The sequence below is a fragment of the Anopheles ziemanni genome, chromosome X (assembly GCF_943734765.1).
Source record: "Anopheles ziemanni chromosome X, idAnoZiCoDA_A2_x.2, whole genome shotgun sequence".
Lineage (NCBI taxonomy): Eukaryota > Metazoa > Arthropoda > Insecta > Diptera > Culicidae > Anopheles > Anopheles ziemanni.
The window spans coordinates 15,497,840-15,512,290 of record NC_080707.1 but is presented as its reverse complement, the minus strand read 5'-3'; the positions used below and the strand labels follow the sequence as shown (position 1 = coordinate 15,512,290).

At 46.1% G+C, this 14,451-nt stretch overlaps 1 protein-coding gene across 1 annotated transcript; it reads left to right on the top strand.

Annotated features, from left to right (window-relative positions):
* The first annotated feature begins 9,123 nt into the window (after positions 1-9,123).
* Positions 9,124-12,375, top strand: LOC131291160 (uncharacterized). Its single transcript, XM_058320351.1, has 2 exons — positions 9,124-9,710; positions 11,280-12,375. The coding sequence occupies exons 1-2, from the start codon at positions 9,124-9,126 to the stop codon at positions 12,373-12,375; spliced, it is 1,683 nt and encodes a 560-aa protein (XP_058176334.1).
* The last annotated feature ends 2,076 nt before the right edge of the window (positions 12,376-14,451 follow it).

Below are 14,451 nucleotides of genomic sequence, written 5' to 3'. Positions count from 1 at the left end.
GTCCACGGTGGTACCAGGCCCGGTGGGCAAAATGGCCGCCAACGACAAACCCGTATGGGGCGCGCATCGTCAGAACTCCTTGGGAGAGCTATCTCTGATACCTGATGCGAACGCAACCCGCGCTAACCGGACTACCCGGACGGTGTTCCACAAGCATTCCAGCATAGTTAGTTGTGTGTTATGTGTACTGTATACGGTATAAGGACGGCGATCTAGGACGGGGAAGGAGCCGCCCAACAATCGCCCATACTGAGCTCTAGCTGTACCGCCCTCTCTAGCTGCGGCGTCGGTGTAGATGTGTCTAGTGCAGTGTGGTGCGTGTCGTGTTTGATTTTATTTGTGACAACCGCATTATTCCGGCTACTGCTGATCCAGTCAACTACTAAGGCTGGATGCAAACATCAACCTTTGTGCTGTGCCATAGACCTATACGTAGCGTCCATACGATGGATAGTAAACCAAGTAGAGATAGTTTAGTTAGGTGGCTGTGCCGTTGGGAATCGGGCTCTTGGAACGTCAGAAGATAGACATATGATTTTGGGATGTTTTGTGTGACCATGATGGGACCTTGCTCTGTCGTCGTCACGATCCATTGCTGGTGAACTGCTGTCCACCATCTGCTAACTCTTCCACGCCAATTATACTACCACCACGTCGATAGGCCAAGCCCTACTACTAGCTCCAAGCGCGCTATGACGTTCGTCGAAAGCCTGGAGGCAATGCGGGTTCCATCCAAGCCAGCTGAAGAGGCACACCGGAGATATCAAAGCTCCATCATGGTTCCCAACAGGGTGGGAGTGTGTGACCAGAGCAAAAACCCTGGTGCGCCAGTCGTGAACCGAAACTAAACGCAAGCAAGCAACAAGCATAAACCAAGCACAAACAAACTCCAAATGGTTAAACGAGCCGTATCGTACGCATCCTGCTCGTTTTCACACGAATGCGTGCGTATATACGGCCCCCACTCAGTGAGTCCCGAATCGTTTATATTCCATTTTGTCTGTCATTTTTTTGGTTTTTTGTGCGTGTTCGTGGTTTTTTTTTAATTCTTTTTTTACCCCCGTTTTTGTTCATCTGATCGTTTGTACACCTTTGACGTATGACACTCCTCGAACATCATTCCCTTTGCGCATCAAATTGCTCGTCCTCCATTCGCTACATCGTTTTCATCCACATTTTGTTTTGCGCTGTGACTTTTACAACTCGCTAACACTGAACGCCCAAGCTCCATGATTTTTCTTCATTCACTCCAACATCCTTTGCGTCCCCTCGATTCGAACTCGGTTGAAGCAAAAGAGGCATGTTGTGTGAACCGGCAGGTTCAGGCAAGAAACTCAGAAACAGAAACCAACCAAAATCTCAACAAGACACGCTAGTGTCGGTGCGGAAGCTGTTCGCTGATCTGCGCAGTTGTCTTTATGCTGCAGGAACAGTGAAACGTTTGTCAGCCCTCATCTTTTTTATCCTGGCCATAATAGTTGGTACAATTGCATAGCCTTCATGTGTCTCAGGCAACAACCGGTGGCATGTGCTGCAGCGTTAGTCCATCTCCTGGGGAAGGTTGAAAAGATACCCAAGTGATGTTTGCTGATGCAAGGGAAACCAGGTGCTTTTTGCACGTGTGTCTTTCATCGCTATCAGTCGTGCTGCACATCTCAACTCCACTCGGTCTGGTGGAGCCGTAGAGCGCTTGCCGAAGTGTTTGCCTCCATCAGGATGAACGCATGTGTTATTTTGTGTGTATGTGTATATGTGTGTGCATACATGTGTTTTGTCAAACTCCCTAACATAGAATCGATGCGGCTGCAGGTACCGCGCGTGCCGTCACCAACCTGTGGAGGATACTGCAGACGTCACACTCAACTCACAAATGGAATTCTATGTATTCCGTGAGGGTGTGCCGTACTGGGTGAAGGAGCGTTTGCCCTAACTCGCCTATTCACAATGCTCCATACCATAATGCTTAGATCATGTCGTAGGGTTTCACCTGCAAGTCATCACGCACTGTCACCTTAAGAGTTGCAAAAACGCAGATTTCGACGACCGTTTCTAAAGCACTACATCGAAACCTTTATCGTGCGCGTGTGCTCTAGCGTAGCTGTAAACCCTCTGATACGGTCCGCAGATGGCTACCGATGCGCTGCTGTGTTGCTTTCCAGGTGTGTTGCGGCATCCAGCCAAGCGCCGCTGCTAGTTAAAACAGCATGGCCGCCCCGAACGGCCCACTAAGACGCGGTCGAGAACCACTAACTAGGGTCTCTCCGGAGGTATTGGATGTTGAGGCGCTATGCTACTGCTGTGCGTGTGAATTTGTTGATGTTTTTGTTCGTGCCTACTGCGAGCTGCATTTTGTTGTTTGACTGTAGAAGTTGTTTTGGTTTTCAACCCACCTCTCTCTCTCTCTCCAAGCTCCCCTTTTCCCCCGTACTCGAAGGCGCTGCTCTGCGTGTTGCACCACCATGTAAATTGATATGTAGCACCTCCGTAATACCGATAGTGATTGCAGTGATGTAGATCTTCCCAGCTCTCCCACCCTCATCCCTGCTCACTTTCGTACTCGGTGGCTGGCTTTGGCCACCTAATGAAGCGCTGCGCGATGCATGTTCTAACGTTGCTTACTCCGTTATGTCTCTTTTCATTCCTGACCTCTATTGCCGCGAAGCAGCAGTCCAGCAGACGACTACTCGCAGTGTCGCGACAGCGAAGATGGAATCGCAGGACGGATCGGCGGTTACTACCAGAACCACAGGTAGTCGAAGGTCAAAGGCAGCCGTGCCGTACCATCGAGTACCCTAATGTTTCTTCTCTTGCCTTGCAGTAACCACAAAGACGGTAGCATCAGGTGGCCCCAAGCCGATGTCCCCGTTTGCCAAGTTCCGTCAGCTCGATAAGCAGAACTCCCTTTCATCGCAGTCACCACCCAAGTAAGTGAGCGTTCAGGTCAACTGTGCTTACCGATTTAGGAAGTACCAAGTGAGCGACACAGTCGAGCATCCCTGGAACTGGCTAACCAATCCTCCGCCATTCGGTCGAATAATAATCTTCCCTGCGGACGACTCATTGATAGTGCGCGTTGTACTAGTTCCAAGGAGACGGGTTGAAACTCATTGCAGACATCAAAATTCTACCACCGGTACTCATGCTGCATCTATTAACATCACCTAATAATAGAATCATCGTAGTGAACCCTTCTGGGTTTGGACTTGCTTATCGTAGGTGGCCATCATCTTGCTACGTGAAGCGAGTATCTGACAGAACCAATGATGTGATGTTTGGGGTCAGATCAGATAAACATTGCCAGTAGGTCTACACATTCTATCTGGCCTCCAAACGTATATCAGAATTTTGACGCAAATCCAGTTGGCAATGTTTATCTGGGGTGCGAAACATGTTAACAATGCATTGTAGGTTATAGACAGGTTCATCCGAATATCCGTATGGGGTACGCCGTAATTTTTGGTGGGTGTTAACCGAATTAGCGCTAGAGTGGAAGGGACCAAAGCAAACAACCGTTACGCACCTAAAGCCTTGTGACTAATCTAGGAAGCCATCTCCTTACTCGCCCATAATCTCTTAACCCTCATATAACACCTTTTACCCTTCGCCATTAATGCAAGTCGCGTCCATCACTCGGTATATCATGTTCTTCTGATAAGGTACGCCAGGTAGAGGTCCTCGAGGAAGTGCTCTATGAAATAGGCTCAGCAGAGGGATACGGTTTCTATCCATTGCGGTAGACACTCATAACAAGTACACTATCAAGTCGGTGTCTTAAAACACCCTCTCGACGGGGAAATGTTTCTGGAAGTCTTAAGTCTGCGATTCGGAGGTGGCTCATCCAATTGACTTGGAATCCATAAAAAAGGATCATAATGGACCTTTCTCACCTTTTCTTTCTCTCTTTCTCTCTCGCTTTTCTCGCTACTCCCATATCCTTACTACCTACTCTCTGTTGACGTGATATCACGATCGCTTGTAACACGTTATTGTTCTGGACTTCTATCCGGATCGTACATATTTATCTTTTGTTCTCGGTTTTCTTGTGCTTTGATATGAACACCTCTACGATCCGAATACGCGAATATGCTCTGATTCAATTTTTTATTCTATATGTGTTTCTCTCTTTATCTTTCTTTCTATTTCTCTCTTATTCTCTCTTTTTTATATTTTAATTCTTTTTCTCATACATACTTGTTCATTCCAATCAACTAATTTTGCCTTTTCGGTTTTGTTGTATCGACCGCGTACTGTCTGTTCGGTTCGGATTACTTATTTGGATCTTTTTAAAAATACGCCCACACGTCCTTTTCATCCATTTTCCTCTCACCCACGTTTCTTTTAAATAATTCCATCCTAACTTGATCAATCCTCTCCGTTCGTCATCGGTTCCGATTGTGGCTTTGAAATTGCTCCCTGAATTTTTGGTTTGTTTTTGTTTTTGCCAACACATTTTTCGCTCCCCTCCCTTTCCCCTCCTTCCCCACCGCTACTTTTCACCTGTTTCGACGCTCGAAATAAAATTAAAACAGCTCCCCCAAAACACCGACTACTCCAACGACACCGTCCGCCGCGTTGGGTCCCATGTTTAAGTTTACCGATCCTGCCTTGAACCGTCGCGCAGCCACTGTTAAGGATCAATTGTTGCAGTGGTGCCAGATGAAGACGAAGGAATACGAGGTACAGCCAATTTTCATTGATCTTTCCAACACTCCCACCCCCTCCTCCCCATCCTCCCCCGCGCCTATTTCCCTATCCCAGTGCCATGGCCTTACACTACGCTCCTGTTTGCTATTGCAACTTTGCATTTCGTTGCGAGTTCTTCTGCTGAATGTTTTCTTTTCTGGACGTCCTGTGAATGTTTGACGTTTCTGTTACACCGTTTTATATTATTATTTGCGTTTACGCCTTCCTTCCCTTTATCTGCCCTTCCCCCTTGCTCACCCACCCAGGCATGTTTATAGGTTGTTTTATACCTTCCTCCCGTACGGAGTTGTGTGCGTTTGTATTCACGTTCTATCAAGCTGCCGTGGCTTAGTATTTCTCCCACTAAGTACTACTCAGCAAACGTTTCATTCCTGATAAGGTTCACCAACTGGAACTGGATAGTATTTCACCGTTTGGTACATGTGTGTGTGTGTGTGTGTATGTGTGATGTTCTTCGCTTGTGACCTTTCCCTTCCCGCCCTCTAAATTGTTACGGTACAAAATGGAACCAAACACGAACCCGCTTTTTGCCCCCCTTCGCCATTTCCTCTTAGCGTCTACCAAACGGCATTACTTCTTCCGTCACTCTCAACGGTCCCCTTGTCCCTCAAACATTTCCTCCCCCTTTCCCCTTCCCTATCCCATTTTCCAGCGGTTGCATTTATGAACTGCCAGTACAGGATCTGGTCAGCCTATATGTCTCGTTTTGTTTTTTTTCCTGTTTTTCTTCTGCAAGGGAAGGGGAACATGCGTCCTCTGTTTAGTGAATTTCGAATGTTGTTCGAATTGCTGTTCTGATTCTCATGACCGTGCCAAAATTATCGAAAAGAAATGTATAAATTATTCATCGGAATTTGCAAAGGCAGCCTAACCTATCGTAGTAAATGTTAGTTTCTCGCTAACCATAACATCGCTTGAGCGCACCTAAATACACTGGAACTCCTAACCCAATCTCGCATTAACCTCTGGAATGACTAGACTAAAACTGGGAATGGTTTGTGTTCCGCTTCAATTGCATCCACACCGCGGAATGAGAGTTGTACATAGTAGTGACGTGTTCCTGTATGTTTATGACCAGTAGATAGTTTTGTTTGCGGAATAGTACTATCCATCGCAATCGGTAACCATGTGTGTAGCCACGCGGCAAGACTGTAGGATGTTCTATATAAAATACTTACAAGAACTAGGTATGAAATTATTCTTATCTTTAACAAAGTATTCGAGGAAGTTTGCAAGCTTCGTATGAGTCGCAATGTTTCGCAGTCTTAAAGCGTGGTTCACCAAGAATCGGTGGTTAGCATCTCCTTGGCATGATGATTGGTGTGCTTAGCTGTTAAGACGACTGTTTGGGCAGTGTATCAAACACAGATATGAACATCGTGTGGCACCGCGCACACTTTCCAGCCTTCAATCCCTTACCTCCGATTCCATTGCGGCCAAGTTGGCAGTAACTTATCGTTTTCCATTTTCTTGTTTTTCCTCCCCCCGTCAACGTTGCGGCGCAGAACGTTAAAATAGAGAACTTCTCCACCAGCTGGTCAGATGGAATGGCATTCTGTGCGCTGATTCACCATTTCCTTCCGGACGCTTTTGACTTTAGCAAACTAACACCACAGCAGCGACGCCATAATTTTACCCTCGCCTTCCGAGTGGCTGAGTAAGTATTCCGAGCCTTGTCCGGCGGTGTTGTTGTTGAATTTATTTATTGTTTTCGTTCTTCTTGTAGTGAAAAAGCCGGGATCGCGCCCCTACTGGACGTTGACGACATGGTTGCAATGCGAAAGCCTGACTGGAAGTGTGTCTTTACCTACGTTCAATCGATCTATCGTCGCTTCAAGAACGAAATATAGGCCGGCGGATGGGCGCACGCCAGGGAAAGAGGAACGGACGGGTTGTGAGCGGTTCTTGGTCCGATCGTGCGGCGTGCGCCATTCCCGACGGCTTTAGGATCCCCGAAATGCGGTTATGCAGTTGCCTGTTAGCGTAGCATAGATGCAGTCACTCCTGTCTACCTTACGACGCACCGTCCGAAAAAGAAAAAAAAAACTAGGGAAGAAAAGAAATAGCGTTGCCATCTACCAGCAGATATAGATCACACTAGTGTTTAAAGCTCATTTCGTTGTGTTTCGTTGTTGATGGCGCTGGAAAACAAGATTCCTTTGCTTCTGTTAGAATGAAGTTAAAAAACTGAATCAGTCACCATGCTCAAGAGTGAAGATTCCATCTGAATCCACGGTAGAAGTTCGTTCGCAAGGTTCGAGTGTGGTCTTTGGCACCACTCGGTTTAGACGTTTAGTGGATAAAGGACGAGGTTCATTTGCGATCTAATATTTAATTGCCTCCATTTGTTTTGTTTTTATCTTGCCTAATATGTATTGAAGACGCCCTATGCAGTACTTTCCTTCCTCCTCCTACTCCTGCTCATCTTCATCATCATCATCATTATTTGCATCAGCACAATCGCAGCGCACAAGGGACCATTCCCTACACCCAGGGAGGCGAGGGTAGCGAGGTCTTCTTACATTGTATTAATGCTGCACAGCACACCTTTCATACATACGTGCACTCTCCTCTTCCCGGCCATGTTTTTGCATGGACGAACGGATTCAGATCCAAGCACTTATTTTTTCTATCACCGAGCAGAAAAAAACCTTGTGATTGGATGGGATTTTAACATACTTTCGACATACTGATACTAAACACATACTTAATAAATGCAAAATCACTTGGGACACTCCCCGCGACAGGGAGAGATTTTCTACAGCGATAGAGAGCTAGAGCGGAAGAGATAGAGAGATAGGCATAAAGGCAGGGTGTGTGCGGGGGCGGAGGGCATTGCAGAGGAAAATGGCGCGGTAGATAAGGGAAAACGAAAGTATGGCAGAGGAAGTGCAACAACTACAAAATTAGTTCTTTTAAAGTTTTGGAAAACGCAAAACCAGTAACTACGATGGTGATGATGATGTTTCAATCAGATGTAAGAAGAAACACAATGGAGAGGGAGAGAAAACGAAGAGAAACAGGGAAAGAGAGCTTCAGAAAGTTATTTATTACTACTGTTAAAATTACGCCTGCTTCATGTTAACGTTAACTACATTCGTATGCAGTTTGATGATATTTTTTCTCAAATTTATTTTTTATCAATAAAGTACTTTAATAAATGAACTAAATGAATCAATGCGGATCTTTGTTCTTCCACTTGCGATTAGATTACGATATGAAATGTTTGTCCTTTGCTTTAGTTAATGGATGATGCAGTATTTTTCTGCTCATTGTACATGATTTACTGTTGTTTTTCATTTTGCTTTTGTTTGTTACCCGATGTGTGCTTAAGAAATTATTTACAGTGACATTTACATTTCTTTTTGTGTGGCGTTTAGCAAACAACAGGGATGTCATACATGTAACACGTCATGTTGGATTTTGCGGCCAGGTTAAACAGGGACAAAGTCCAACGTGGTGTGATAACGACGGATCGGGTAAAGGTTGAGGACAACTGAGCGTATCGCAGGCGTGGATAGCGTTGATCTGTGTTCATATGCCTTCTTGCCGGTTCTTATCTACACTGATGCATTGTTTCGCTCTCTCTCTCTCTCTATCTCTCTCACCCACATTTTTTTCATCTCTGCAATCTGTACAACTTCCGTGGTCCAGCACTTTTACCCCGATTCTTAGAGCTCGCTTGTACGCTGTCCGGTTCATAGGAGGACGTTGTTCGCACAACGAGATGCGCTTGTTATCTTGGATGGATTATCTTGGGTGCAGCGATAGCAAGTCTGCTAAAGGCTGGTCTGTTGAACCAGCGATCGAGTGCATGCTGCAAGACCAGTTGCCGCTGAACTGGTTAAAAGTTGGCCAACGCTTTATCTGAAGGCCAGCGTTGTACCATCAAAGCAAGGGCTTTGAAACCAGTTCTGATCTCATAGGAGACCTCAGCGTGAAGGCACGCGCTGGAAAGACACGCGATCGGAGGCAGTATAGCTGCAGGTTGTACCTCAGTTTAGCCAAGGACACATATTTACAACGGACAAAGATAAAACTAGATCAATTAGAGCGAGGAAGCAACAACAGGAGCGGGTGGACGATGACCCAGCACATCTCGGATGCTCGTCGAGATAGGCAGGCAAGAGGTAAGTGGGGATCCGATTGTTTGCTGTTTTGTCATGCCTGCTTCGTCCAGCAGATACGCTTGTCGGCTTGGTGTGGCTGGAGCACTTCCGAGTTCCATTCGTCAGTTGTGCCGAGAACTCGTTTCGATCGCTTGATGGGAGTCATCCGTTCACGAGCAAGAGGTTGTGGAGAGCGGGTAAAAACAGGTACTTTAGTGCCAGCGTACCATCGCCAGCGGGTCAGTCGTTTGCAGTGTCTGGTGTATGATAGTTGTTGTTACGGAAGCGATCGCTTTTAATCTACTGGATCATGGGAAGCGCTGAAGAGAGTAGTCTAGTGAGCCGTGTAGGTGGTAGCTGCTTTTACGATGCGACTACGCACGTCTGGTCGGGATTGCGCCGATCGGCGATGTACAACCCCGATCAGAGCCTCGGTCAGCTGGTGCTCTCCGTGCTGGAGCGTTCCGACCCGGACCATCCGAGCCAGATTTCGGCCGACATCGACGGTGGCCGGGTGGTGACCTGTGGGGAGATGTACCGGCGCACGGTGTGCATCGCCCAGCGTCTAATACAGCTGGGCTACGGCCAACAGGGCACGATGGCGGCGTTGGCCTCGCGTAATGGCGAACACGCAGCGCCGGTGATGTTCGCCTGCTTCGCCCTCGGCATTCCCGTCAACACGCTCGATCCGGCGTTCACCGCGGCGGACTTTAGCCACATGTTGTCTATCACCAGGCCACAGCTGGTGTTCTGCGAGAGCCACATATTGGACGTGATGCGCGAAGGAGCTGCCACGGCCGGCATCGATCCAGTGTACATCCTGTTCGAGGAGCATCGCGTCGGCTATCGCCATGTGGACGAGTTGCTCGAGTCAACCGGAACGGAGCAGTCGTTCGTGTAAGTAAGGTGAAAGAAATAGGTGAGGTGCGCCAGTCTGTCAACTCCAGTGCACAGTACGCAAGTTCTCAAAGAAGTGCCCAACAAGTTGGCAGTGAGACGTCAAACTGATACCGAGTGTACCGAGAGAATTCAACTTTCAACCGATATACGCAGGTTTCGCACGAATTAGGTAGTGCTTCAGCTACGCTTTTCGAGAATAACGTGAGATACAGCTTTCCACACGGCGATGATGTAGAGTCAGAGGCGTATTCCACCATCATGCGGCCCTCGGACGGTACAACAATCTGGGCATCTTGCAATCAAGCAGACATTCGTCCAGTACCTCAATAAGTTAGGGGCAGAATATACCGATACAAACGTGAGGAAAAACTTCCACCTCATTGGTTATTGATCTCTCACAGGTGAATTAAGGAAACGTGGGGCAACTTGCCTCTCTAAAGCAAAAACAAAAAATAATTTCTTAAACTCCTTTCACTTAATATAATTTCAAATTTGGGTAAAAGAGTAATCTTTTTTATGTTCGAAAAATATGAAAACCTGCTTAAAACCTATCTACTTTTTGTTAAAAAAGATTTTCGGAGAGAACTTTCAGTTTGCACCTCTTCAGTTTGACAATCATGGGGCAGAACGTACGGTAGGGCAGAATGCACCGTGATTATGAAAGCACCATGCACCCAACGTTGACTTGTTCTTGTTTTTATGGAGCATCATTTTTGTTTTTAATTTAAAATGTTGAGGTTTTTAATATCGGAGGTCTTTAAATAACAGGTACAGGTATTTCAAGAATGCATGGTTGATTGAAAAATGTAATTTTAACCATTGCAATACCTTAAATAATAGTTTTATATTATTGTTCTTTTCTCACTTTCTTTATGAGATGTTCCGTAAAATCCATGTAGAATGTACTTCTTCTTCTTCTTCTTCTTGGCGTAACGACCTCTTGGTCATGCCTGCCCCGTTAAGGGCTTACGAGACTTGTTTCCCTGTTGTACGTGGATAGTCAGTCCTCTCGTACAGGGGAGGGTCCGGTCTCGGTTGGGATTCGAACCCACGCCGTCGAGGTGGTGAGCCCCGGCGCTCATGGGCCGATTTTCTAACCGGCGCTACCGCTCGGCTGTCGCGGACCCCAATGAATGTACTAGATACATTAATATAATGCTTAATATACTTTTAAATGACTTAATTGAGTTTAAAACCGGGCTATCTTGCCCTACTTTTCCCTACTAGGGGTTGTTCATATTCTCCATCCGTAACACACCGATTATTTATATCAGCTCTCTGTTACATTTGTTTGTCGATTCGGTTAAAATAGTGCCGGTGCATCTTGCCACCCTTTCCTCTACAATTTTTTTAAATTTAAATTAATGTTGTTTTTTTATGTCTTGTGAGTGGAAGAGAATGAGATAGAGTAGATAATCGATTTGTGAAATTTTTTAGTTTTTTTTTCTCTCAAACAGACTGTTAGAAAGTAGTATTGGGGGTTTGTGGGTTCATCTTGCCCCATCTTACCTTATTTATTTCTTCGTATGTCCAATCTTTTTGACCAATGTTGTTTCATTGTTTCAGAGCACCGACGCTCGATGATGCCGGTAAGAGCCTGGCGGTGATCCTGTGCTCGTCTGGCACGACAGGTCTCCCGAAGGGTGTTTGCTATACGCACGCGTTCTGCATCACCAACCTGCCTACGCTGTGGCGGTCGTGCCCGAGCGACCGAGTGTTGGCGTTCAGCTCGCTCTACTGGCTGTCCGGGTTCGCGTCCCTCATCATCGGCACCGTTTCGCAGGGGACACGCGTCATCACCCGCGACCCGTTCGACCCCTCGCTAGCTCTCGAGCTCCTGCAACGTCATCGCGTCACCATCGGGTTCTTCTCGCCCTACCAGTCCAACCTGCTGGTGCGGGAGCCTCCGCTGTCGACGGCGGACCTCTTGGCGCTCCGGTTGCTACTCTGCGGGGGTGCGCGCGTCTCCACCGAGCTGTACCGGGCCCTCCGGGCCAAACTTCCCGCCCACACGGCCCTGCAGATCGGGTACGGCATGTCGGAGTCGTGCCTGGTGACCCTCACCGACGGCCGGTCGTACCGGGACGACTGCGTCGGCACACTCCAACCCCGAACCGAGGCGAAGATCGTGGCCGATGTCGACGGTCCGGCGCTTCCTCCGGGCCGCCAGGGTGAGATTTTGCTGCGCGTCCGCGTCCCGTTCGCCGGGTACTACGGCAACCCGGAGGCCACGGCCGACACGATCACCCCGGACGGCTGGATACGCACCGGCGACATCGGCCACTTCGACGCCGACGGCCACCTGTACATCGTCGACCGGAAGAAGGACATCATCAAGTACGCCGGCTTCCAGATTTCGCCCGCCGAGCTGGAGGCGCTCGTCCGCCTCGTACCGGGTGTGCTCGACTGCTGCGTGGTGGGCGTCCCGGCCGAGGGTTGCGACCTGCCGGCGGCGGTGGTGATGCGCGCCCCTGGCCCGGCCGGAGATTCCGTCGACGGGACGCAGGTGGAGGAGTTCGTGCGCGCGCGGGTCGCCGACTGGAAGCGGCTGCGGGGCGGTGTCTACTTCACACCGTCGCTACCCCTGACGCCCTCCGGCAAGGTTGTGCGTCGGAAATGTCTCGAGTTGGCACTGGCACAAGCAGGGCGCATCAACACATAAAAACGGGGAGAAGGTCCAGTTCCTCCATTTTGCTGAAAACTCTAAGGCCAAACATTTGTTTTCCATTAAAAATAAAAAGCCTCATAGGTATATTTTTAAAATGGTGTTAAGTGCAGTAGTGAATTTATTTTATCCTATTTATACCAACAACTCCATTTGACGTACCTCCGGTCTTTAAGTTGTAATTTCTCTGTAAACAATTAGTGTATCAAGAAAAACCCAAAACGAACCTGTTATGGAGGTAAACTTGTACATTTTTCAAATTTGTTTTTATTTTTAGAAACTTATTTTAACAGGTACGTCATTTTGACGCCAAGTATTGTAGGCCCTTTGTAGGATGTTATCTAATTGAGGTATTTTAATTTTTAATTTTTATTTTTTTATGATATTTAATTCTTAGCTCTATGACTTTCTATCACTTCTGCTGACTTATATCACTATATAGCTGATGATGTAATGGTTTTAAAGAATACAACTTTCCATATCCTTCCAATTTCGCTCGACTATCTAAGTTATCCTATTGTTAGTCACTAAAGATCCTGGAAACAGATAAAACTGGCCTCAGCGGTACCCACTGTCATTCCCGTATTCCACATTACAAATGCTGTATTTACTAAAACTGGACCGAAAGGATCCTTACAGTTGTCTAAGGTAATTTCCTCCTTTACTTGTCTAAGAGTTTTCAGTTAGATTGACATCATTTTCATTAGTTTTAATTGAAATTTTTGGATCACATGATGTGAAGGACACAATCGGTGGCTCTTTACCCGTATTCTACTGTTTTCTTTATTTTAAGCTTTTATTTTACCAAATTACTTTGAATAAACGGTTTAAATACTACAGGCTCTATGAAAATTGAATAGTATAAATAAAGCTTGTTTACTTGATATCATAGTAAATTCGACAGATTGCATATCAGTTACTGTGTCATACATTTTCGTCAACAATATAGTACAATTTACAAAAGATCAGATTGTTCAGCAGCAGCTATCAGCTATGCCCGACTTATTTGCATCTACCTATCTTACTGCACAATGCAGTTATGGCCTTCCCATAAAAATAGCCAAGTCAACCCATTACAACAACCATGCCTTGCTCGTTGCCTACCTCCAGGCGCTTAAGAATCTTATAGGGAAAATTAAACTTGATGTTAAATTTTACTTTACACGAAGTGAGACTTAATCGAAACTAAATTGTCAATACCCAACAGAGGTTATTACAAACTCCTGTTGATAACGATGTTGCAAACTAACCTCCAAAACTTTGCGTTAACGTACGCCTATGCTGGTATGCAATGGTTCGAACATTAAACTTATCGTTTTGATACGATTGAGTGCCTGAAGGTATGCAACAGGGTTTGACATAGTTGTTGCGCTCAGTTGAGCTCATTTATTTGGCCCCGCTAAATTATTTTATTTGACCTGTTGGAAATGTTCCTATAACAACAAAAAAGTTTGTTGTTTGTTATAACTACATATAGTTTGAATGTATTTCATGCATTAATAGTAGAAGTTTGGTTGATTTGCACACACCGTTTATTCATGTTTCTGTTCACCATACTCAAGCACATTCCAATAGTTGTTACATATTTGTTATCCATCTCTAAGCTGCACCAAAAGCAGAAGCCAATGCTACTGTACTAGATGTGGCAAATCTTTTCGAAGGTCTACGTCGGATGGTGTGACTCCTTGACCATTTTTTTAAAAGATTGAATTGTTAACTTTTACGATAAAAATATGTCCCAATAATTACATATTTGATATTTACAGTTGTGAGTATACACATATAAGGAAGAAATTTTAGTCAGGTATATCTGAAGCACAAAACTCTGGCAATTCACAAAAAGATGTAAGTTTTGCTGTGATTCTTTTCGATTTCGTGTAGACGGTAATATTCGTGAGCAGATGGAAATAGATTCGCATTCATGGTAGATTTGCGTGTTTAACAAGAAGCTTAGAGGTAGAGAGGGTATGTTCCGCACCGAAATATTATCAGCAAACAGTATACTTAATCGAATATGGCAAGCCTCTGTAAAGTCGCACTCAACACCAAGTGCTGAACATCTTTGCAAACCGA

Excerpts from the sequence above, each read along its gene's own strand:
- LOC131291160 (XM_058320351.1), top strand. The coding sequence starts at position 9,124 with ATGGGAAGCGCTGAAGAGAGTAGTCTAGTGAGCCGTGTAGGTGGTAGC. Across the intron at positions 9,711-11,279 it reads GGAACGGAGCAGTCGTTCGT|AGCACCGACGCTCGATGATG; the intron begins GTAAGTAAGGTG and ends TCATTGTTTCAG.